General features: G+C 38.0%; 1 protein-coding gene across 1 annotated transcript in view; it reads right to left on the minus strand.

The window, feature by feature from the left end:
• ophn1 (oligophrenin 1) overlaps positions 1-19,196 on the minus strand; it is a 141,011-nt gene that overhangs the window by 19,178 nt on the left and 102,637 nt on the right. Inside the window, exons 21-22 of the mRNA XM_022685083.2 lie at positions 16,150-16,285; positions 8,802-8,852 (exon numbers count right to left, since the gene is read on the minus strand). Of these exons, the coding sequence (XP_022540804.2) occupies positions 8,802-8,852; positions 16,150-16,285 (187 nt within the window). The remainder of the gene's footprint in view (positions 1-8,801; positions 8,853-16,149; positions 16,286-19,196) is intronic.

Genomic DNA, 19,196 nt, shown 5'->3' on the forward strand with positions numbered 1-19,196 from the left:
TGGATAATCCAACATTACTTAAAATCCGCTAACTTAATCAGACATTAGTAAGATCTATGCATTATAGAATATAACAAATTGTGCATAGTCTTATCCACGCAACATTCTGTCATAACAGATAGTAAATCGTATATATCTGATTATCTATAAAATATAAGGAAAAGTTATTTTCTGGCAGTAGGTCTGGAGAAAAAACTTTAATCAACACACCAAAGCCCCTTCTTCACATCAAAAAGATTTACACGGTCGTCCAATCGGATTACAATTTTACACGCCGAGATTTACAGTGCTGTCTGATCGCATTATGCTGTAATTCTACCACTGGAAGCTGCTCAAGACTCTTTGTAGCTGCATACTTCAGCATGCCATCTATTATTTACTATTTCTTCAGAATATTAAGCTTGGCCACTGAACAGTGACAAATCTGGGCACCTGTGAAGCTAAATGTGAGGCTGGTTTTCATGTTGCCAGGACTGAACAATGAAACTAACAGTTTAAATGTTTCAAAAACATACGCGATTTCTTACTCAACCCAAATATAATTCGACTTGTTAATGTGTTTCTGACTGTTATCTATAAACAAAAAAAAATAAAAATCTCAAATCATTAAAACCACACTGCAGTGAAAGTACAGGTCCTGTATTACAATGTAACTCAATTAAAATAGCTGAAACTATAATAAAATAAAGATATAGAATTTTTTTATTCGATAATGAATTCTATTCAATAATCTTATTCAAGTACTGTTTAAAATCCGAGTTACATTTTAGAAGTTTCCTCCTGTTTCTGAAATTCAGCTCCTGAGAAAAACCTCTTAGGTTTTCTCACAGCGATCAAAATAATATCTCACAGGTGGCCTGATTCTCCTTGGTCAGACTGATCTCACCTCAGTCTCAGCTGAATAATATTCACAGCTGAAGATTGTAAAAACTCTTTGATCAGAATAGAAAAGACTGCTTTCTCATTTCTCTGCAGAACATCTGGCAGTTAAGTGCTAAAGATCTCTTTTCCCCGAAGGGGGTTTAAGAGAACAAATTCAGAAATCAGTGATCTTTTATTAATACAAGGTAATCTACATTTTTTCTTTAGAAAAAAAAAAATATATGGTTGCCTTTAGAACAGTGAATAGGATTGGTACTTTATCACAATCTAACTAAAAAGAGCAGAAACTGTGTAATAGTTAAAGAATAGTATTGTATCACAATCTAACTCAATCAAATAATAAAAAAGCATCTTAATTATAACTTAATATACTGAAATTATTTGTACTGCATCACAATCTATTTCCATTAAAAGACCAGTATTGGTACTGCATCACAATCTGTAACAATAAAATATGATACACTTTACTAAAGAAAAATGATGAATAATGCATCACAACTGCACGATTAGAATAAAATTAAAAAGATCAGAAACTGTACTACCGTTAAAGTACAGGTACTGTTTCACTAACTCAAAAGAACAGAAACTGTACTATAGTGAAAAGTACAGGTACTGTTTTTCTATCTAACTCAACTAAAAAAACAAGAAACTGTACTATACTGAAAATTACAGGTATTGCTTCACCATCTAACTCAATTAAAAGAGCAGAAACTGTAATAGAGTAATAGGTACAGGTACTGTTTAACTATCTAACTCAATTAAAAGAGCAGAAACTGTAATAGAGTAATAGGTACAGGTACTGTTTAACTATCTAACTCAATTAAAAGAGCAGAAATTGAACTATACTTACAATGTATATATACATTAACATACAAGTAATATACAATGAACATACAAGTACTGGTTCACTATGTTACTTTATTAAAAGAGCAGAAACTGTGCTATAGTGAAAAGTACAGGTGCTGTTTTACTATCTAACTCAACTAAAGGATATTATACTTAAAAGTATAGTTTTACCATCTCACTCAGCTAAAAGAGCAAAAACTCTACTATACTTAAAACTACAGGTATTGTTGCACCATCTAACTCAATTAAAAGAGCAGAAACTGTACTATAGTAATAGGTACTGGTACTGTTTCACTATCTAACTCAACTAAGAGCAGAAACTGTACTATAGTAATAGGTACTGGTACTGTTTCACTATCTAACTCAACTAAGAGCAGAAACTTTACTATACTGAACATTACAGATATTGTTTCACCATCTTACTCAATTAAAAGAGCAAAAACTGAACTATACTGAAAGGTTCAGGTACTGTTTCACTATCTAAATCAATTAAAAGAGCATAAAGTGTACCACAGTAAAAGTACAGGTATGTTTTTTTTTTATTTAACTCAAAACAGTTTACTTTAAAGAAAGTACTGCCTTACAATCTGTAGCAAATATGATAAACGGTACTAAAGTAAAATTATAGGTATTATATCACAATTAAATCAATTAAAAAAACAGAAACTATACTATTGTGAAAGTACAGGTACTTTACACCACATAACTCAATTAAGAGCAGAAACTGTACTATAGTGAAATTACAGGTTCTGTTTTACTATATAACTCAATTAAAAGAACAGAAACTGTGCTATAGTAAATAATTTGTGTACCGTATTTTTCGGACTATAAGGCGCACTTAAAAACTTTTAATTTTCACAAAAATTGACAGTGCGTCTTATAATACGGTGCGCCTTTTGTATGGATTTTACTCGTCAGGTTGTAAGGAGCAGTAAACACACACTCCGTGCAGCGTTATAGAGGCTGTATTCGGAATGGCATACTACATACTACTCGCGTACTAAATCTGCCTAAAGCCAGTATGCAGTACACAGTATGTGACCAAACTGCAGATATGTAGTGCACTACAGGTACCCGGATGGTGTACTACTCCGCTCCGATTCCGCAGTGTGCATGGGGAGCTATCTTCGCGGTGTACTGCATCCCAACATGCATTGCGACTGGCTTCTCCAGCTCGCTTGAGAAAAAAACAAGATGGAGGCGAGTGCGAGAGATTTTTAAATTTTATAAATAAATATATTTTTAAATTAAGGGACTTATTTTGGAAAGTATTGGCTCACTGCTGTCGAGCCCCTCCGCTGCCGCGGCCGAGCGCTGTCCGCCGACGGGAGCCTCCGCTGCCGCGGCCGGGAGCCTCCGCTGCCGCGGCCGCGCGTTCTCCGCGGCGGGCACCCACCGCTGCCGCGACCGAGCGCTTTCCGCGGCGGGGACCCACCGCTGCCGCGACCGAGCGCTTTCCGCGGCAGGGACCCTCCGCTGCCGCGACCGAGCGCTTTCCGCGGCCGGGACAGCGGAGGGTCTCGACAGCAGTGAGCCATTACTTTCCTTGATGCAGTAAATAATTCCCTCGGTTTTAATACATTTTTCTGTTATTTTAATAAATGATTCCCTCAGTTTTAATAAATTATTCTGTTATTTTAATAAATTATTCCCTCAGTTTTAATAAATTATTCTGTTACTTTAATAAAAAATTCCATCAGTTTTAATAAATTATTCTGTTACTTTAATAAAAAATTCCCTCAGTTTTAATAAATCGTTCTCTTTATTTAATAAATAATTACCTTTGTTTAATAAATCGTTCTGTTGATTTAATAAATAATTCCCTGAGTTTAAATACATATTTTTCTTTTAAATAAGGGAATTATTTGAATACAAATTAATAAAATTGTTTGATTTGTGTTGAGATTGTGTAAATATGAATGAGAGTTTGTTTAAATGTTTTCTTCTTGTTGGTACTTACATAGATGAAAATAGTAATCTACTAAAATAAATAGAAAAACATATTTAAATATAACTGGAACATACTTGGGTTGTGGGGGCTGCTGCTAATTGGTTGTTAGAATTGGTTTAGCTGCTAAACTCAATTGCTGTTCTGTACAGTATGCAGATCTCATTAGTTTTAATAATGAAACGGTAGGACATTTTTCATGTTCTTTCTGTTTACAACTCACTCTAAGGAATTCGGAGCACTACAGAGCACTGACTGGTGTGTCACAGCAGGACCGTGTAGGGTACTACAATCAAAAGTGTTACAGTACCGAATACTACATACTGGGCAGCGTGTAGTATGCAGTACATACTAGTGCAGTATGCAGTACGCAGTATAGTAGTATGCCATTCCGAATACAGCCAGAGAGTTTCAGTGCTATACAGAGTCCAGAGCCGTGCAGCTCCGAGGCTGAGCAGCAATAGCATTAGCTAGATGCTAACCGCTAAGCTAGCTAGCTTATTCACTGAGATCAGTATTATCTAAATTTTACTCGTCAGGTTGTAAGGAGCAGTAAACACACACTCCGTGCAGCGTTATACAGAGTTTCAGTGCTATACAGAGTCCAGAGCCGTGCAGCTCCGAGGCTGGAGCAGCAAATAGCATTAGCTAGCTTACTCACTGTTCAGAGATCAGTATTATCTAAATTTTACCCGTCAGGTGTAAGGAGCAGTAAACACACACTCCGTGCAGAGCCGTGCCGCTCCGAGGCTGGAGCAGCAATAAATAGCATTAGCTAGATGCTAACCGCTTAGCTAGCTAGCTTTTTCACTGTTCAGAGATCAGTATTTTCTAAATTTAGCACTTTTAATACTGCTGGAGCAGTATTATTAGAGTTAGATGCTAATCGCTAAGCGTTCACCGTTCAGAGGTGAGTTATCGGCCTGTAAGTCTGTGCTGCTTTGCCTGGCTAGCATTAGCTAGATGCTAAGCGCTAACTCTCTCAGAGGTGAGTTTTATCAGCCTGTAATCTGCTTGTTTACCGTGTTAAAACAAGCTACGGGGGACGAATCGCTAGCTAATATCTCACTGTCTTACCAGAACACGCAGGATTACTCAGTGTAACGCTGTCGTTTAAGTTTGGGTTAACTTTACTAGTTTAGGTGACTAGCTAGCGTGCTAGCGGATAGCTATGCTAACGCTGGTGCAGCAAGCCTTAGTGGACATCTGGAAATCTAAGCTTACTGTAAATAAACTGAAGCACGTTACTCACCCAAATAAACAGTTTTCAGGAGAGGAATCTGTGTAGATTAATATCCAGCACTCGTTTGACTTTGAAATAGCTAGATTTGTATACTGAGACGCTCCACCGGCAAGCGACCACCCCCGGTGGGGGAAGGGAAACATGGCGCCACCCCTGTTCACTTTGATATAGGCACCCTTTCTAGTGTCACTTAACGCGCCTTATAATGCGATGCGCCCTATGTATGGAAAAATAGCAGAAAATAGGCGTTCTTTGATAGTCTTATAATACGGTGCGCCTTATAGTCCGAAAAATACGGTACTTGAACTATATAACTGAACTATATAACTATATAATGTGAACTATATAACTGAAGTAAGAGTAATAACTGTACTAGGAACTTAACTAGGAAAAGTTAAATCATATAACTGAGCAATCTAGCTCTTAATTCAAACTCAAAATAAAAGAAGAATTTAGTTCTTGGCTGATAACAGTGCTGTCATGGTTGGTGCCAATCGGCACGGCTGGGCAGTGCCCTCATATCAGTAGTATTTGGTGGCACTCTCACAGCTGTGTTGTTTGATATGCTGGGCACAGTGCCACCTTCTGTCTCAGACTAATTTTCCTTTCTGCTGCTACATAAACAAACGGATGGTTGCAAATCGAAACATGTTAGTCTCAAAATAAGGATCAATTAAGAATGCTAATGTTGCTAATGATTAATGCAGGTGAGGCTTTGGTGAGCACGGTGTATTATGGCAAGCTTTAACATTAAGATATGATGGCTGTATATAGATAGGTTTGTGCAATCATATATTTTGAGTTTAGTGTTTTAATCTTCCAGTGACAGCAATTTATCTGTGGCATATTGTTAGTTTTAGCGTGAGTTTTAGCGTGAGTTGTTGGGTAAAGCAGGGAAAATATACAGTGAAAACAATTCCATTTGAGTGTCTACATTATGGATTAATAGCTAAATATAGTGTAATTCTATGTTTTTAGATTTTGAGACCATCCATGTTGTAGCCTTTGCATCACGTTCCCCATTGCTATCTTACACCCCAACAACAGTCTATTTTCACACCTTGCACATGCATAGTTCAAATCGCACAGTGCTTGTGAATATATCTACATTGATAGGCATGGTGGTCTGGAAAGTGAGGTTTGTTCGGGTAAATTTCTGACATATTGCTATCTTAGCATTGGAAAACACAGGTGCACCACTGTCTGAATATAACCAAGGCAGATGTCAACATCCAAACGTCCATTGCTATCTTGGCAGTGAATTGTCAACACAGGCACATGCTCACCACGTGTACATCTCCACTTTTTATAAACCTATAGCACGAATCAACAGAAGTTGAGGTCAGTTTTCTCAGTTAAAGAAAAGTTACGAACACGCTCCCATAATATAGCAAAAATCTGCCAAAGTCAGAGCACATCTGGCTCTTAAAGGGAATGGCAAGTAAAACGCTGACTGGTTTATTGCACGCTACAGCCAAAACACATACATGATTAATAAAAAAAAATAATTAGTGCACTGATTTTGCACGTGTCGAGCAACGCATGGCATACTTTTCCCATCGTTATGATAGCAAAGACACACTACAACATCCTAAATCAAGCTGTGTGGTGCACATTTGACGGCTCACCTATAGATCACTAAAATAGAGACCTTAGACTTAATGTGCCAAACTTTACAGCCTGCACGACCTCAAAGATCTGCTGTTAGAAATCCTTTAGCATCTACATCAAGACAACGAGTCCATGTCTTGAATAGATTTATGCAGATCTATGCAGATTGCAGAATCTATGGATTCTGCGGAAAAGAGTCTAAGGTACCCTAGACCCTTTAACCAGTTCACTGGATGCCCTTTTTTGGAGAACTACTCCAAATTGCATACCGGAAACAAGACCTGGATGATGTTAAGGAAATGTACTAAAAGCCCTGATAACATCTAGCCAGCACAATTTGGCTCTTGTGAGAGTGTCTCAGACGCTCACGGTTGCTTATTTTTTACTGCCTTTGACAGATCAACGTCAAGCACTGTTCATTAGCTGTCTGATACAGCCTACTTCTCTGTAGATGAAGCTAATGAATACATTTCACTTCATCTGTCAGTGGTACTTAAACCATTGCTGATCAGTACAGTATATTCTGTTAATCGTATCCATTACTCTAAAACGCAGAGGATTGTGCTTGCGGCATGTCCAAGCTCTGTCTCAAGTGTGTATCTGTAATAGTTGTTTCGACTGTTCTGGCAGCGTAGCTGTAATGGGAGACGTAAAAAGAATAGCATTGGCAGAAATAAAGCATCTGGAGTTCATGTAAGGTAACAAGATTTCAAGTAAAAACTGTAAAATGCATTCCAAGACAGTCAAACGTGCAGAAGAAAATGCATTAGTCAGGGTTTATTTGGTCTGCTACACAAATCTGTCCAGCCATCAGTGCCATAAACCAAAGCCTCAAAAGAAAGAGATCAATCTAAATCACTAAACTGTCTGAGAGCACTTTAGGAAGGACAGTGGCTTAAGGAAGGAAATGAGGAGGACCAGCAGCTGGAACCAAAGCACACCCACACCAGCAACCTTTATTTTATAGAGATGTAATAAATCGTAAAATTTAGATTTCATTTCAGCATGATGATGTTGATTTCTTAATTTAATACATACCGATAAAGAAGAAAAACATAATATACAAACCTGCAATTGGACTGCATTGTATTTTCAATGGGTTTCTGGAGGGCTTGTGTCTTGCTTGTGTCACAAGCAACCTCTCTGTAATCGCTTTGAGTCCTTGAGTTGCTGAGACTTTCACACTACATGACTGATCAGCGGCACGGGGTCACAAATTACACAATTTTTCCGCTGTGGGAAATCACAGACTCCCCTGGCTGCTCCCCAGAAACACGTCAGAACTAAACACCTGAGAACTGACTACGCCATGCCAGAGAATCTCTATAGAGAAAATCTGATCAGTTTTCTACAGAAATATGTACTTATGTCCTCAAACACAGAACTATATCAAATGTTTCAGTACTGCAGACATGAACTCCAGTTATACGCCTTTTAAACCTGCTCTACCTGTATTTCCAGGATCAGCTCACAGTAGCAGTAATGCTAGTGTTTTACAGTGTTTTCTGTAGATGAACTGAAATTTACAGGCAAACTTTCTTGTCTAAAATAAAATAAAAAAAACTCTCAAAACAAATAGTTCATTATTCTTTTTTATTCACATTTTTTAGCTTTTAGCTCCATTCACCCCTTTCATAGAGGTATCCTCATAGAGGACTCACTTGTGGGCTCCCTCTATATCAGATTATCCTGATATAACAGAGGCACAGAAAGTGGTCAGACTGTAGCCATAGTATGTAGTATGTAGCCGCTGCTCCTGACTCCCAGTCGCCGACTGAGTCAGATATGTAGCATGCCAAATATTTGCCAGGAGTCGGCAAATGGCCAGCAATCAGTAGGTGATGGCTCAGCAAGTGTCTTTCAGTAGTTCACACTACAGGACTTTAGAAGAGTTGAGTAATCCCTGATTTTCCTCCGAGCAGATTTTTTGTCGCCGTTCAACGAAAAACTTTCGGCACCTGAAAAACTAGGCTGAAATCATGTAGTGTGAACCTCGTTACTAGGTACCATGCCGTACTGCTCCACACAGAAATTGATTCGGTTTCTTTTTCCACTCAAATCAGGACTAGGAGCCGTCTAGTAATAACTATTAGACAGTCGCTGCTTTCAGAACTGTCTGAACTCACAGTCTTGTCCTGATTTCACAGTTAGCCAGCTAGCATTGCATGGCTAAATATTTATATTGTCATATAGTGCTTACTGCAGTACCATAAAATCTGCTCTAAAGACAGACAGAAGGACGGACAGACTCACACACACACAGGCACTTACCTTCCGGCCTGTCTGGAAGCGTTCTCAAAAAACTTGGCTTTAGAAGCGACACTGTGGAAAAAGTAGGAGTAGAAAAGAACAAGGGAGAAAATAAATCAGTTAATCCATTATTTACGAGGTCATGTCTTGGTATATGTTGGATACATTACAGTCACAGCATGTATAGAAAAAAAAACTTAGAGAACATAGATACGTCCCTCCTTTTTCTCCTGTAAACATTATTTAAGAAGACGTCCTGCTCCTGTGGACTTTATAAAAATATCTAAAACTTTTTTCAACAACCTCCCAGAAACTCTCTTCAGGTATCTCTCTAGAGAGGAAATACACCTCCACTTTCAGACTGGCGTTTCAAACCACCAAAACAGTCCCAGCTGAACGTCTCAGTTTCACATAGCCTCTTTCCATAGCTCCCTAGTGGACATTCTGCTGATGCAATGGCGCTGAACTGTTCGAATGTGTGTTAATAGAGAAAAAAAATAAACTGAAAGAAGAGTTAATGCATGCAAATTCACACTGTTTACACGTGTTCACAAAGTAGAATAGATCTGTGTTTAGAATCAATCACCCCTTCCTGTCAGCCTTTTCGTTCTGTCATTTTGTAACGGCTGTTTAAAAGACGGATGAGGCTTTTGTTCTTGTAGAATGTGCTGCGTTCTTTTTCTTCAGAGTAAGTGAGAGTGTGAGCTCATTCCGAGCGCAGTTTGGACCAGTAAACAGTAGTTATGGTTTTCTTGATCAATCAAAGAAAAGATAAAATGTGAGTTAGTGTTCGTCGCTCAGAATGAGAGCTTCTGGCACAGACAAAAAACATCTGTCTATAGTTTTTTGTTTTTGTTTTTGTTTTTTGTTAGATTAAATGCTTTAATATAATTTATTTGTTTCTGAAAAAGCTAATATCAGAAAATTACTGCAAGCCAATAGAGGGAGCCGGTGAGTGAATCCAAAATTAATAAGGTTAATGAAGCTAAACAGCTATAAATTCATATTACATAGCAAACATAGCAAATATTGACTTGGCCAGGAAATTTTCTTTAATTTTTCAAAGTACAAAAAAAGTAAAAAAAAAAAAAAAAAAAGAAAAAAAAAAGTATGCTGCTAAAAAAGCAAATAAATCATACCTATATATACTTTATTTTTTCTATTAAACTAGCTATAGGAGGTATAGGCGCTTGCTCTACTGCTACTGTGAGCGGATTGGTTGGTAACTTAATGCTGGAATTAAAGCCAGACAGTACGAAGTCCCTGAAGGGACGTGGTGTATTTTTTTTTTTATGTAAAAAGTGGTGAGCACCACATACTAAGTGGTGAGCACCAAATACTAAGTATGGTGCTAACCAGTTTTAACAAATAAAAAAAAATGATAATAACACACCACATCCCTTCATGGGCTCCATAAGATAGTAATGGGTGTTTTTTAAATATTCTGTTCGGTTTCAGAGTGTATCACAGTATTTATTTTTTGTATGACTGGGCTTTTATAGAAGTTTGTGACGTATTCTACTGTCAGGAATACCTAGAATACAAAACATTAAAGCTTTAAATGAAGACTTTATTTAGTATTGGGTTTACTTTGTCCGACAAAATGTCACAATATACGAAGGAATCAGTCTGCGTTTACAGAATGATAAACAATTTATATTTAACTGTATTTAATGGATTATAAGGTGCACTGGAATATAATTTTAAGAAACAATTGTAAGAAACAGGGGTGTCACCATGTTTCCTTTCTAACTTCAGCAGGTCTCTGCGCTGCGGGCGCCTAAGTAAACAAAACAGTAATTTGTGCAAAAAAAATAATAATAATCTTTTAAACTCAAACAAGTGCTGGATATTAATCTACACGGGTTTGTCTCCTGAAAATTTAGGGTGAGTAAAAAGCTACTGTTTATTTACATTAAGCTTAGATTTCCAGTATTTTAGCATGGTTAGCAGCAGCGCTAGTGGCCAATGCTAGTAGTGCTAGACTGAGGAACACTGAGTGTTCCAGTTAACCAGGGCGCTATCAGCTAGTGGTTTGTCCCATGTAGCTTGTTTAAACATAGTAAACACACAGACTTCAGTCCCATACTCACATTCAAATGGTGAAAAAGCTAGCGCTGCTTTAGCGGCTAATGCTAATTCTGCATGAAGAAAAGCGTCACTGAAACTCCTGTATAACGCTGCACTTCAGCAGAGGTGCCTTACTGCTCCTTACAACCTGACTGGTACAATTCATGCATAAGGCACACTTTTTGGGTAATTTAAAGTCTTTTAAGTGTGCCTTATAGTGCATCATTTTAAAAATAGAATTTAAAAAAGAGACATGCCAACAACTCTAACACATCCTTTTCTTTAAACTGTTCTATGAACACGATAAACACATCTAAAATACTCAAACGTTTGAAAAAAAAGTACGAGATATTTCTTAAATATTCTACTACACAAAAAGTAACTACTCCAAAAAGACACAAGTTTAATCTAATTTTACAATATGTTATAATTAAAACCAAGGCATTAAAGTCCTAAATGTCTGTTTATCAGTCATAATTCCCTTGGTTCTCCAGTTACCAAATGAAATACTCCAAATTTCTATGTACATTAATACTTCAAGGTACAGTATTATAGTATTCAAAAAGGCTATAATCAATGGGTTTCTTCCCAGTAATACACAACGCTTCCTTAAATTCAATGTTTAATGGTGTTTTCTCATTTGACCTGAATGTATGAGTAAGCTCCAAGGACAGATTCTGAGCTGCTCTCGGGGAGAAGCTCATTATCGCTGGCATAAGCTTCCATGTCTGGCACGTTCCAAACCCCAAGTGCACTTAAAGTGACCCCCAGCGATACTCTGGACCAATCCCAGGATCGAAAGTTGCTTTCACACTCAACTATACGTACCCGACCTGCGGAGAAAGTGCACCCCAGGCCGCAAAAAAAGTGGTAGAGCATCTCTGAGCTTTTAGCTAAAAGATACTTTGTTATGCCTACCTAGCTAATGCTAGCTAGCATACTGTTCCCCTGGAGCTGTTTGGCTGTGCTGTTCTATGCAGTGCTCTGCAGAACTTCTATCTATCTATCTATCTCTCCATCCATCCATCCATCCATCAGGTCATATATTTGGTCACAGATGTTTGACATGTTTATTTGCTTCAAACAACATAAAATAGTACTGAATAAGCCGTGTTTGTGTCGATTTATCAGATCATCAAAGCTAAAAAAAAAAAAAAAAAAAAAAAAGTTAGACTGCAAATTAGTACTCTCAACTCTCAAAAACAGAAACGGTTCCTTTGAGCAACACAGAAAATTCTAAAGAAGCTTCTAAAGCTTCACGTAACATAGGTTTGATACTACAACTCCCAAATCATAAAAGTTGGGACAGGTCTACAGATGAACCATCTTAAAACAAACATATTTCAACAGATCACATAATGTAAAGCTTCTAGTAAGAACCCCTGAAATACAACCTCAAGTCTTAAGTCAGAAAATGTTGGGAACAAAATAAAAAATGTTCACCGTAATCGTTTTTTTTCTAACCTGGATGGACTGGTTACCAGATGGGAGGGTCCAGGTCTGGCTCCAGTACAACTAGGCTCCTGCCCTGCACTTAAGACCAGTTTTAAAAGCCTTTTATTTGGCAGGCCTAATCACAACTCCAGTCTCCTCCGGCCTGCACACAAACAAATACTCAAACTGGGAAACCAGTTTATAGCTCTATCAGTAGATTGAGCGATGCTATCTCCAGACTTCAGGACTGCTTCAAATCACACACTGGCAGACAGGGAGTGACATCAGCTCACACCCTGACCCTGATCACAAGCTCCAATTCCTGGAATTGATGTTTAAACTGTGAGCTTCAACTGCCCTCTACAGTTATGGAGACCCAACGGCCTACATCAATGGCCTACCTCTGGGTCAGTGCTGACATCTACGTTACAGAAACACTAGGACTTATGAATTGTTTTTGGGCCAGACTTAAAAGCTTGATTTTGTGGTGAAAATATTAATATATAAGTAGTACTTCAAATGCCGAGTCAGATAAAAAAATGTTTTAAATGCAGTTTAGTGAGTTCCTTAAAAATCTCAGAGATTAAGAAAATGATTTAAGCATTTTTTTGCTACCAAAATATTTATAAACAAAGGTTTAATCTGAGAAGAGAATGTAGATACTTAATGTGATCTTAATTCCTAACTGATTCAAAGCAAATATATTTATTTCTGAAAATTTTATTCACTTAAGAGGATAATTGAAAATGTAAAAAAAAGTGCAGTAAGTGTTCTCAGTGGGATCTGACCACCATGTTGTGAGGAGTGGTGTAAGGTATAATAATGATAGTGAAGTACGGTGGAGGCAGCATCATGCTGTAGTGATGATTTTCCTCAGTGGGGACAGAGTAAAATATGATGGTGGCAGTGAAGCATGGTGGTGGCAGCATCATGATGTTGTGAATGTTTTTCCTGAATGGGGATTGAGTGAAGCATGGTGGTGGTAGCATCATGCTTTAGTGACTATTTTCCACAATGGGGACTGAGTGAAGCATGGTGGTGGTAGCATCATGCTTTAGTGACTATTTTCCTCAATGGGGACTGAGTGAAGCATGGTGGTGGCGGCATCATGCTGTTGTGAATGTTTTTCCTCAATGGGGATTGAGTGAAGCATGGTGGTGGTAGTATCATGCTGTTGTGAATGTTTTTCCTCAATGGGGATTGAGTGAAGCATGGTGGTGGTAGCATCATGCTTTAGTAGTGATTTTCTTGAGTGGGGACTGAGTGAAGCATGGTGGTGGCAGCATCATGATGTTGTGAATGTTTTTCCTGAATGGGGATTGAGTGAAGCATGGTGGTGGTAGCATCATGCTTTAGTGACTATTTTCCTCAATGGGGATTGAGTGAAGCATGGTGGTGGTAGCATCATGCTTTAGTGGTGATTTTATTGAGTGGGGACTGAGTGAAGCATGGTGGTGGTAGCATCATGCTTTAGTGGTGATTTTATTGAGTGGGGACTGAGTGAAGCATGGTGGTGGTAGCATCATGCTTTAGTGGTGATTTTATTGAGTGGGGACTGAGTGAAGCATGGTGGTGGTAGCATCATGCTTTAGTGACTATTTTCCTCAATGGGGACTGAGTGAAGCATGGTGGTGGCAGCATCATGCTTTAGTAGTGATTTTCTTGAGTGGGGACTGAGTGAAGCATGGTGGTGGCAGCATCATGCTGTTGTGAATGTTTTTCCTCAACGGGGACTGAGTGAATCTCAGTGGGGCCTGGATATCCCCCTTAAAGTGAAGGATGAATGAATGGATACACAAGAAGTACAAGGAAATACTGCACCTTTCATTCTGTCATTCTGTTTAAAAAATAAAGTTTTGGACAAACTTCACAACAGTCCAAAGCACAAGGTCATGCGACACAAAAGTGAAAAAGTGACCGGACAACAAATTTGAATGTTCCAAGTTCTCCAAGTTAAAGTTTAGATCTAAATTCAAATTAGAATCCGCTGCACTGATTGCGGCCCACAATCAGCATCAAACCAGTAACCCCCCCAGAAATAGATAGCAAAGCTAGCATAAATTTATCTCAATACACTTAAAGCTGTTACTGCAGCAAATGAAATGTGAGTGTGCAGATGTACTCTAAGAGCAGATTAGTTTGACTCTTTCAGATCTCTTGACTTTTAGGAGGGCCGGACACATTTGCAAGGCACTGTATATATTATATTACTTAAAGATACGACTCGGACGGAAGCGTATCCAATCTATTGCCCTCCCAGCTTGGTGGCTTTAAGTGATGGGGGGAGGCCTATCTTGTGGGTGGAATAGGCCATAGCTAAATTGAGTAGAGAAAACTGTGTATAAACATTCAGAGTAGCCTCCAGGTCCTAAGAGTGCACATCACTGATGACCTCACCTGGTCTCTCCACATCTACACAGTTGTAATGGTTTGCCTGACAGCTTCTCTGCTTCCTGCAGAGGCTTTAAACGTTTGGCCTGCCCCCAAAAATACTTGCCAACTCCTACAGATTCACCGCAGAGAGCTTCCTGACCATTGGGATCACCGCCTGTTATGACAGCTGTGACTGCAGAGCTCTCCTGGGAATTCTGAGAACAGCAGAGCTCATCGCCAGACACAAACTTCTGGACTTATGGGCTGCTTACTGGTCACAACGCCCGAGAAAGGCTTGCTAAATCACAGTGTACTACCTCGCACACAGTCTAGTTTACAGGCTGCCATCTGGCAGGCAGCACCGCAGCATCCCGTCAAGGACAAACAGGCTAAAGAGTAGCTTCTACCTGCAGGATATTAGGCTACCAAACTGACTGTTGTTCTTTCTTCAAACAGCAGCATTGAAAAATCACAGCTATGACCTTTTGTTCACTCGTACAACTTTATGAACAACGTTTATTGACAGTTGCAGCCTTTTATAGACAAATGCTGCCTTTTTTTATGATTTTGGCCTTTTAAGATATAGTGATGAAGTCTTTTTTTACAGACAGTCTGCGCCATAAAGCATAGGCCACCATGTAAAAGATATGAGGCCTGTTTTTATTGTGTTTTAATGCTTCTATAAAGTTAAACTTTTATTCAGCTGGCGAATAGACAACTGTGTACTTAAGTTTAAAAAAAACACCCTGGCCAAATGACATGCGTTGATAATGTTTTAGGTGAGTGATTTCTCTAAAGGAAATAAATGTAACATAAAAAGAAACTTAGAAGATAGATAGATAGATAGATAGATAGATAGATAGATAGATAGATAGATAGATAGATAGATAGATAGATAGATAGATAGATAGATAGACAGACAGACAGACAGATAGACAGATAGATAGATATGAGAAACATAAAATCCACTTACACTTAACACTATGTAAGCATATCAATACTGTATGAATCACAATGGTGCACAATTATAAGAAAAAAGTCCTGTCATACTACGTCAAAGACTAAGAAATATATTTTTTTTCCATTCTCCTGCAGACAGACAGGAGGTTTCCCTCCTAAAGTAAGGCGATGATGAAAATAACTTGTTTGGCTGCCGTTGTGGCTTTAGGGAAACGTGACTTGGATGGGAAATGCAGAACAGTTATACGGCAAAGTTCAAAGCTGTATTTAAACGACCTGCTCTTATTTATTTTGGAAAGATAAATCTCTGGGCAGTCTGGAGCCAGAACACACATAAGCACACACAAGCACACACACACACATGCACACAGGCTCACACACACCGTTTTTCATGTTTTTTTTTTCCTATTTTTATTTGCTATGCATAATTGAACTTTTATTAGATCCAGTTCCAGTATTATCCTGCTTCTCAGTGTGTGTGCATGTGTGCGTGTATGTGTGTGTGTGTGTTTGTATCTATAATCATACTCACTACGATGCTGATGAGTCCTCACTGGGTGTTTTCTGATTGCCTGGGAAGCGCATAGGTGGGTCTGGGGGGCGGGTAGGGGGGCGGCATATGGAAGTCTTCTCCTGGACAGGACGGCCTTTCAAACAATCACTCTCCGCTACACACACACACACACACACACACACACACACACACACACACACAGGTGAGTTGCTTCTGGAGTGGCACATACATTGAACACAAACTTTAGAATAGAATATTACTGAATATAACATTGTCTTTTATTACTGTAATGTGTTATTGTATGTGTTTTATATTGCAACTGTTTGTATTATTTTTTTATTGTAATATTGTATTATTTTAAGACTTTATTTACGTTGAGCACCACCTAACTATTTTTTAAGCAAACTGTGGGAGCTTAGTGTTGCAGAAGTCTATTACATTTTACTGTCACGTCCTGGCCTCGTCTCGTGTCTCTGTGTCTTCACCACGTGACCTGTGCCCCTCTGTGTCTCCTGTCTCAGTACTTTTTCACCACGTGTCTCATTTGTAGCTCCGCCCCTTTCCCAGGTGTTTCCAATTCTAGTGTGTTTCCTGTTTCTTTAAATAGATCCCCTGTGCCACTTATCCCTCGTCGGTCTTTGCACCTTCCCCTGTCGTTTTGTCTCTCAGTGTTTCTCTGTTTTTTCATATCCCCTTTCCTAGTTCAGTGTTTATCTCGTTTTACTTCTAGTTCCTTGTTTATTTTCCTTCTTTTCTCCCTTGCCCAGTTTAGTTAATCCTGTCTTGTTTTAGTTCCTTGTTTGTTAGTATTTGGTTTATTTCCTTTGTTATCCTTGTTCTGTTTAGTTATTTTAGTCTTGTTTCAGTTACTCGTTTGTTTCTTTAGCCTCGCTGTTTTGTTATCGTTAACCCCTCGTTTGTTTTGGTTTATTTCTTTGTTACGTGTTTACTTGTTCCTTGTTTCTTTGTTTATTTGTTATTTATTTATTTAATATTTCACCCTACCTGCACTTGCGTCCATCTCCTCATCTCCCTGCCTGGGTCATCCTGACATTAACTCAGAAATTTAATGCTAAGAGTCTCTTTTTAATACAGTTATAAGTGATAAGCAGTTAATAAATAAAAAACAACATAGATAGAAACGACAGATAGGTAGAAGTGAGTTAAAAAATGGCAAAGTAGTGATTCCACACTCATTTCTACTGTCAAACCTCAGATCTTTGTAGATACTGATCTTACTTTGCGTTTTCCATAAATTGGCATTAAACTTGTCATATTAATATACCTGTAAGTCTGTTTAACTCTTTACTATAAATTAAATGACTAAGTTGAATTAAAGGACTAAGCAAACAACGGATCACTGTCGCCTTTTTTTTTAATGAATGTGTTGTAACTGCTTTACAATGGTTTTAAGGCATTTACAACCTAAAATCAACAATACTTAATGATCTAATGTATAAATCATTTATAAACCCTTTATAAAAGTAGTCTTATTTAAAGTGGTACCATTTCCCCTTTTTTAGTGATACATTTGTGTCCTACACTTGTGTTTCAGTACAGCTGGATGTTAACACGTCTCTCTCTTTTCTCCACAACAAAGTCTTGACAGATAACCAGCTACAGTGTCTGGGTACTAACCTTGGATTTAACTGCTACAAAGTTTTGTTGCTGACTCAAACTCTACTACACAGTCTTGGTGCTGACTCAAACATGGCTAATATAAAGTCATATTGTGGAATTAGTCTTACCTATTACAAAGTCTTAGTGTTTATTCTGACTTAACTAAACATTCAAGGTACTGGTTGGATTTAGCTGCTACAAAGTAGTGGTACTGTATGGAATGAAAAAAATGAAATCCGCAATCAAAATTTTAAGCATCGAAAAAAAAATTGTGTATAAAAAAATATAGCAGTTATTTGCAGTTATTTGAAAATTGATTTCAATTTGGATTTTGCCAGTTTTTGCTTTAATTTTAATTTGTGTTTTTGTGGATTTTCTGTGGATTTTGTTGCAAAAGACTACTTTGTTTTTTTTTTTTTTTGGTTCTGAGTTTTGGCACCGTTTTTACAGGTGGGAGGGTCTTAGAAGAAGGCATTCTCCTTGAATTTTCATTGGTCAACTGATTTTAGTCTGAAACCTGCCGTGCACCACCCTGAAACCTTTAAGTGTTCTTTCAAACAAAAAAGGCTGGCAAAATTCAAACTGAAATAATTAATAAAAACTGCAAATGATAATGATTTAAATATATATATATGAATGCCTTTTTTTGAATTTGCCACATACACTTTTCCCTTTAATTCCTGAGATTTTTATTGCACATTTTATTTTACTTTTTTTTGCGTAAAACTTTAGTACTAACCCATACTTGACTACTAAAATTGTGGGGTACTGGTTGGATTAAGCTACTACAAAGTAGTGGTACTGGCTCAGATGTGATCGACATCTTTGTAGGCAAGTCAGTTTACTCTGTGCCAATCTGTGCAGTGCCACTGGGCATTCATTTTCCCTCATACAACACCAGCCTCCTATCTCTCTCCTGAATGTTTCGAGACCAATATACTCCAAACGGAATGTCTTATTACCATATAAACATTTAAAATCAGAAAAAAATATTGTAAACCGTTTGTAACATTAAGACCCATATTGCCAAAAAAATAAATAAAAAATCAGCTGGATGTAGCTACTGCACTTGCACAGATCTCCTCATTGATCTCCTCATTGAGAATGCTGACTACCCCCAATTGAGGCATAAGCAGAAATGTGACTGGGTCTTTTTGTTGAAGGGTGGGACATACACTTACACAGAACAAACACTGGGTTGAGCATTACAAGAACTCTCAGCGATATTTTAATCAGTGCTTGGTCTCCTCAATAATAATGACTCTTCATCAACAAAGTTTGGTGCTGAATTTAACTAGATGACTATATTTTCTGGGTATTAACTTTGATTCCTTTACCTATTTAAAATCTTTTCACACAATTTTTTTTGGTGTTTTGGTGTTTACTTTAACCTCACTACTAAAATTCAGGGTACTAGTTGGATTCAGATACTAAAACATATGATA

The sequence above is a fragment of the Astyanax mexicanus genome, chromosome 1, assembly GCF_023375975.1.
Source record: "Astyanax mexicanus isolate ESR-SI-001 chromosome 1, AstMex3_surface, whole genome shotgun sequence".
NCBI classification, from domain to species: Eukaryota; Metazoa; Chordata; class Actinopteri; order Characiformes; family Acestrorhamphidae; genus Astyanax; species Astyanax mexicanus.